The 7,437-nt window shown below is 49.6% G+C and overlaps 1 protein-coding gene across 1 annotated transcript; it reads right to left on the bottom strand.

The window, feature by feature from the left end:
• LOC8084355 (transcription factor MYBS3) lies at positions 4,981 to 6,944 on the bottom strand. Its single transcript, XM_002454976.2, has 3 exons — positions 6,310 to 6,944; positions 5,833 to 6,029; positions 4,981 to 5,745 (listed from the first exon to the last, which is right to left on the bottom strand). Exons 1-3 carry the CDS (start codon positions 6,689 to 6,691, stop codon positions 5,296 to 5,298), a joined length of 1,029 nt encoding a protein of 342 aa, XP_002455021.1. The 5' UTR covers positions 6,692 to 6,944; the 3' UTR covers positions 4,981 to 5,295.

Genomic DNA, 7,437 nt, shown 5'->3' with positions numbered 1-7,437 from the left:
CCTGCTGCTTTTACTGTGCTAGGCACCGGGTGCTGCTCCCCGATCGTGTGCCACGCCGTGGGGGATTCCAATCATGGCTGCCAACACGGCGGGCACGTGGTGTCCATCTCCTTATTTACGGCTCCGGTCGTGGCACGACACAGTGGTTCTTCTCTTGGAAATCGACGGGAGCTCTTCACCGCGTCGTGTCGGTGGAGGCAAACAGAGCAGAGTTCCCGGTTGACATTCATAACCCTAGGTTTTTGGAACATAAGAAAAAAATCATTCTCCACCAATTTCTAATTTGTTCTCCTAATATTTAGGCACTTGGGAAATCTACACACATGACACATCGCGCGTAATTTGAGTCGCGCAGAAACAATTTTCAGCGGCGGCGTCATCTTGGCGCGCCTACTTTTGACGCTAGTCGCTCCTTTCGCATGCTCCTCCGTCGCAAGTTCACGTCGTGGAGATAGACAAAGGACGCTTTTTCTCTCTTAATATCCTTTTAGGAAATGGAAAACATTGTGTTTTGAGGAAGAAAATTTAGGAAACTTTTGGAGATGCTGGGTGAGACCTTGTTTTTTTTATATAGGAAGAAAATAAGGAACACTTGTGTGTGTGTTTTTTTTTTGGTTCGTTTGGGCTGGCGCGGGGTATTCCATGAGCAAAGGATCCGGCCCAGGCAAAACGTGCGGCCCTTGTAATCTTGTTCTGTTCGGAGTGGATAGGCCTCGATAGTTGTTCATGGAGGCGTCCCAGGAAGTATTGGGTTGGCAATGGGCCCCAGATGTTCGATGCGGCAATGGGCTCTCTCCCCGGTCAGTCTCAACGAAAGTTACTTCCGCCCTGTCGTTTTCTTTTGGCTGTAGCAAGGAATCAATGAAGTGTTGCAGGGATTTCATTCAGAGATGAAGCTGTGTGCACCCTGTTTCAAAAATAAATTGTCCATAGCATGTATATATATTTATTAATAAATCGTAATGAATTAAGATATAGTACATTGAGAGTGGTATTTCGTTCATCAGTCAAATATATACTCTCTTGCTTACTTGCTTATTTGGCGCACTCTCTGAAACAGTCTTAGAGCCTAGGGACAAGGCCAATTTCTCCTCGGTGGGAATTTTTTTTTGTCCTAAATAATAACTGAACGAAGGTTCTTGCTTCAGCGATCTTCAATGAAGAGACATCAGTCTATATTTATCACAACACAAAAGCATATTGTAGACTCTAGAGTTTTGACATTAAAACAACTATCCAAAAATTAACATACCCATCCATTTGAGACAAAGAAATGTAAATGGGGTGCTACAAACGGACTAACCTGCTCATGCATGTGAAGCAACGCTGTGACTTGTCCTAATGGGGCATCATCGGCTGGGAGCGTGCATGTACTATACTACTGTGTGCGGCTGCTGTAATTGACCTTGATGCGGTGCTTAGTGATTGGGTCATATCTATTTACTGTCGCATATTTTGACCCTGTCGTGCAACCAATCATGCCATGCGCAACCCTTGTGCAAAAATCTGCTCACCAACATGCCATGATCGTCTTCTGTTCCCTCCAGCAACAACGTACCCGCTCTGACATCATCAATAGAAAGTTGAGACGTCCGGATCGCTGAAAAGTCGATGTGTTTCGTCCGTTTGCTCCGTGCAAACTCCTAGATGAATCCACCAATCCGCCGCTAAGTTTTAGTCCGACGACCCTTCCCCATTCGCTACGGTGGTGGCAGTCGATTTCTGGACTTAACTTCGCCTAACCCCTCTCTGCAAGTTGGAATACTAGTATAGTGCTGACTTTCCCGGCAGGTCGCTAAAGCAAATCAAACTTACTCAGGAGAATGGTTACGGCAATGCGTACGTGGTATGCAAAGTGAGACTTGTTCTTCTATTCTAGGATATATAGTACAGTACGCAGGAGAATGTTGAAAGATCCGAAGGCAGTAGAGACTGGAAGCTGGTCCATCGTTTTACATGCATTTCCCCTAGCGTCGCCCTCAGCCTTTTCCATCGTCTCTGCAAGGCTGCAAGAACCAAGAATCATCGCCGCGCACCGCGCTTACCTACTCGATCGTTGCAGTCAGTCAGTCTCGTTCTTATTACAATCACCACTACACAACACTGTTAATTGTTCTGGAATTCTTCCATGCTCCTCTTCCGTCATGCAATCAACTCGCGCATGTTCCTCCCAGGAAATCGAAAGAAGAGGCCGTCCGATTGGCCAAGCAATCATCGTACTGTGAGTACGTATGCAGAGGGGATGGAGTCAGACACAAGGAGAATGGTCGTAAGTCGTCGCCGTGAGCGCAAGCGTGACACTCGCTCTAGCTTAGCGTTATAAGGTCGTACTGTACCCTGCTTCGCCGAAAATTCACGTCTCCGGACGATGTTTTTCAGAGGTCGCATCTAATATTGCTAAGCTATTCGTTTAGTAAGTCCTAGCTTAAAATACTGTTGACTGATTTGTTATGAGAAAAAATACTGCTAAATACATGATAGATTTGGTTGATCCAACAAGCTAACAAAAATACTGATTGGCAGCATCCCTCTCCCGCCCTTGCCATCCATCCATCCATCCATCCATTCCATTCAGCTTCGGTCGGTGAGCCGTGAGCGGAGCTTGTAACATCTGCCAGGGACGGACAAGATGAACAAGAGATGCCCAGATGGCCAGATGTGGTGCGATGCAATTATGCAAGCTGCTTGACCTCCATCTCCATTATTGGGAGCCGTCGTGATTTGACGCCGCGCTCGATCGGCCTCGGCGACGTGGTTGGGCGGGGCGGGGCGCGGCGCACGGGTCGACGTCCCAACCGCCGGCGCCTTTTGCTGGACCTGGACACCTGCGTGGGCGTGGGCGCGTGGCCACTGCTCTGCTCACCACCACAGGAGCTGCTGGAGCCAGAGACAGACTTTCTTCTTTTTCTGAAACGAAAAAGGGAATTTCGAAAAGATCATTGGATGGAAAATTCGGATAAGAAAGATCCGCGGGACTTCGTTTATCCAATCCAACCAAACCTTTCACGTGCCCCAGGATAATCCTAGAACAGGTTTCTTTTGGGGGTTCTGGAAAAGTACTCTCACGGTGCACCTAGTACTACGTACCTAACAATTCCCCGTGTTGGGATTGTCTTTTTTTTTTGAGATAAAATAAAGAAAATATGAACTGGGTCGGTCAGAAAAAGACCAGCGATCGACAAGCGAAAGGAAGGAACAGCTTTATTATCGGAAGTTTGCTTTATCCTACCATATCCTCCGGACCGATCAGCGAATGGAATGATCAAAGATAAGATTGCGCGCCCGCTTTGTCCGTTTGATTATTCTTTCTTCCTTGTCCCATCGCATGCCCTTCTCTCTTTAGCTGTTTTCCTTCCAAGTTCCAAAACCCCGTTTCTCACGTTATTAACCCGATCAACGGCAGCGACACCCACACGGCTTTTTCACCATGCATATGGCGGCGCTACGTGCTGCTGCGAGAATAGAGATCCGCACCCCAGCGAGCCGTGGCCTCCTCCTCCACTCAATTAGACTATACTACATTATTAGCAACATAAATAATCTGCACGACATGTCCTAGCTAATCCACCCGCAATAATTAATAAGATGATACACTTGTAGATAATAATAATAATAATAATAATAATAATAATAATAATAATAATAATAATAATAATAATAATAATAATAATAATAATAATAATAATAATAATAATAATAATAATAATAATAATAATAATAATAATAATAATGTAATGGCAGGCAGATCCGTGGAGCTCGTTCTTCATGCTCGAATCGGCAAACCAGAGACGTACGTGCTCGGTGCTCTGTTAGGTACGAGTCGCGTGAAAAAAAAAAATAAAATCTCTGCAGGATGGAGAGCCCATCTAACCATCTGAATCTGATTGATTTGTTCTTGGCTCCCGGAGGACGACGACGAAGAAAGCGACGCCTACGCATCATGCATGGTGCTGCATGCAACCACCGCTCGGCCTTTGCCAGCCCAGACGCCCAGCTCGGCTCGCGTCCCCGCGTGTCCTGCTGCTGCCGTGCGTCGCCGCGCCACCAGGCGCCAACACGCGGCGGCCACCTGTCCAAGCTCCGGCGGCGGGGCGTTCGGTTTGCGACAACATTGGACACGCACATATCATCACACAAGATATTTTGTTCCGTCGACGGATCGACGTCAAATCCGATCCTGTGGCTCTGGACGATACTAATCCGATCCTGGGTACTATAATTACAATCTTGGTGCTTCTTAATTGCGTCAGATACACGGGTCTGACTGCTACTCCTAACCACTAGTAGTAGTAGTAGTAATTTCCATGTCCTCATACGGGTGACAACGTATCAGCTACGGGTTGGACGTGACGCCGTGTTTTACATGGCCACGTGGACCTACGGAGGCATGTAGCATTGACAAGTTCGACACGACTGCACCGTGGAGTACTACATATACAGTACGGTCAAATTAAAATGATCGTGAGATGTGGTCCAAGGTTAATTTGGTCGCGCTTAGTTGTTGGGCAGCATATGCTAATTTTTGCCCACCACTGACGACATCCATCCAACTGTTACTGCTCTCCTACTACACCGGTAACAGCATTAACAGCAGCATAAGATCCTGTTCGACGTGGCTTTGCTTCGGACCGTAGAGATCCTCGTCACTGAAAACCCAACTCCTGCCTAACAAGATTCCAGCTCAACGAACGACAAAAGGATATTTCGCCTTCGCATAATTGCATCGTGTAGGAACAAAGGAACAGGAGCTCTTGGCACTTTGGCACAGCCATGGTTGCGTATCCTTCTAACCCTCCACCTGCAAACTAAACTTTTATACTACGTACTATCATAGTACTGATTGATATTAATAGAGGCAAGCAACTGAGCTGAATATATTCTTTCAAAAAACTGAGCTGAATATGGTGAGCTCATCTCTCACCATCGACCTACCTTTGTGTCAACATAAAGGTATCGAGCGAGACGGGAGAGAGAGTAGAGTAGTGCATGGCAATGGCAGCCGTTCTTTATTTGCAAGAAAAACAAACAAATCAACATAGACTAAATTAGGCCAGTAAAGTTTCCATCTTTCTGATGATGATATTACACTACACCCACATGATAAACGACGCCATCGTCGTCGTCGTCACGGCTGCCACCAACACACACGCTCATACACCACTGCCAAAAGCTCCTCCTTTTCAGTTTTCCCAAACCTCGTCCCGTCGTTGAACCAACCCTTCTTCAGATGAGCAAAAGCTGCTCTTCATCTACCAGCAGGATATTCCCGCGTCGTCGTCGGCGACGTCTTTTCGGTTATGTGACCCTGATGGTGCCCAGAAAGGGCGTCCTCGGCGGCGGCGGCGACGACCCAGTCTGGACCTGGTGGACGTCGCTCTGCGGCCGGGCGATCGAGATCTTCAGCTCCAGGTCCGGCAGCGCCTGGCTACTACTAGCCGTTGCCGCCGGCGTCAGGGTCGACGAAGGGTGTGTGTGTTTCGGCGCGGCCAGGGCCAGGCTGCCCATTGCCGCCGAGCACCGCGGCAGCTGCAGCGACAGGCTGGTCGGAGGCAGGACGACGTGCTCAGGCCTCCTTGCTGGCCGGCTGATGATGCCGAGCGACAGCGCCGGGAGCTCTGTCGGCGTCGTCGTTCCGGGTGCTGCTGCAGAGGCGGTCGTCGCGATCGCAGCATCCTTGAGCCTCAGGCGCTGCTCCTGCTCCCTGTCCTTAATGGAGCTCGTCGCCGCCCTGTCAGCGTTCTCCACCTGAAACGGAACACTTGTTGCGATTCAGACACGCCAGCAGTGCTGGTACATATATAGATGGAAGCATGGCGATGGACGGGACCGTACCACGTCGAAGAGGCTGGACCTGCGCTTCTTGTGCGTCAGGCTGCTCTGCCGGAGGAAGTACTTCTGGGCGTGGCTGGCCACCTGCGTCGGTGTCCGCGTCGTCACGAAGTGACGGGAGATGCCTCGCCAGTCGCCCTTCCCGAGCTTCTCCAGGCCCGCCAGGAATCGCCGGTGCTCGTCCTCCGTCCATGGAACGCCTGGTGATGGTTGGTTGGAACCCAGACAAGAAGAAGATCAAACAGAGTTTTTTCAGACTTACTTAGCTCAACTCAAACAAGCTGCCGAAATAGGAGTATTATTCTATCATAATCTATCTATGACATATACAGTACGTATATAATATGCTGCGAAGTCTCATTAATCCTCTGATGATGAATTACAAGTACGGAGTAAACGAGTGAGACAGCTATAGTACAGTAGCAGGTTGCAAAATTCTGAAACAACTAGATGAATGAAATTCGGGGCCGTGGAACTCACCCTTCTTCCGCTCCTGCGCCCTGCCCATGAGCCCGTCGGAGAGGTACCCGTTGGTCATCTTCTCAGGAGCCTCCTCCACCGACACGAGCGACGACGAGGACGACGCCGACGGCGAGTTGCTGTTGGTGGTGGCGGCGAGAGCGGCAGCGTAGTACGTCGGCGTCACGGCGGACGACAACGTCGACGACGACAGGCACTCCATGCTGAAGCACTTCTTCATGGCCATGGGCGAGGACCCGGCCACGTGCAGCTGCACCCCGAACAGCCTCACGCCGCCGCCGCCGATGCCGCCGTGGCCTACGAAGACCGTCGTCCTGCCGTGCCCGCTGCAGGTCCTCGAGTTGTGGCCATTGTTCCCACAGCTAGAGCACTTCCTAGCCATGGACGGCACGGCACGGCACACGGCGGCGAACGACAAGAAAGAAAGCTAGCTAGGTGCGGTGAAGCCTGGCCCCGGAGGAGGAAACGGACGAGGAACGGACTGGAATTCTATGGCCTCGATCGGTCCCGACCTGGATGGAGGGATAAGATGTTTGTGAGGGGGGAAGAAGAAGATGGATGGATGTTTGCACTGCATCTGGGCCTCGGCTCTGCTTAAAATGGGAATGGGGGAGGGAGAAAGATGTGGCCTTTGGCTGGGACTAGCGAATCGCTGGGGAGCGCACACCTGGACACCCCATGACGGCGACGCATTGGCATGGCATCATGATCATGCCCCCGGTTATGGTATTGACAATTCAATCCCTCCCAGATGCTGGCCTAGTTAAACTGCGCTTAGAATCCACAGGAATCTGCAAACCCAACCTGGGGTGTGCTGCTGCTGCGTGCTGCTCCAATAATGTTGCAGTCGCTGTCAGTCTGTACATATGTTTATTGTGTGGCTCATATCAGGAATCTCGTTGCAATCTTGCGGGCATAGTTGCCGCTGATTTTTATTCCGACAGGGTCAACTGAATGGGAAAAGGCTGTGTGCGCATGTTTTCCTGTTTACCCATTATTGTGGCATATATATAAAAAAAGGAAATAGATAAGATAGACAGAACTGGACAAGATATATTCTCTATCTGTCTATCTACTATATATATTAAGTATATCATGATGTGCAAACAGCAAGGTAAAACGTGTACA

This window comes from Sorghum bicolor, chromosome 3 (genome assembly GCF_000003195.3).
Source record: "Sorghum bicolor cultivar BTx623 chromosome 3, Sorghum_bicolor_NCBIv3, whole genome shotgun sequence".
NCBI classification, from domain to species: domain Eukaryota; kingdom Viridiplantae; phylum Streptophyta; class Magnoliopsida; order Poales; family Poaceae; genus Sorghum; species Sorghum bicolor.
The sequence above is the reverse complement of the archived record's forward strand: the minus strand, read 5'-3'. Positions and strand labels throughout refer to the sequence as shown.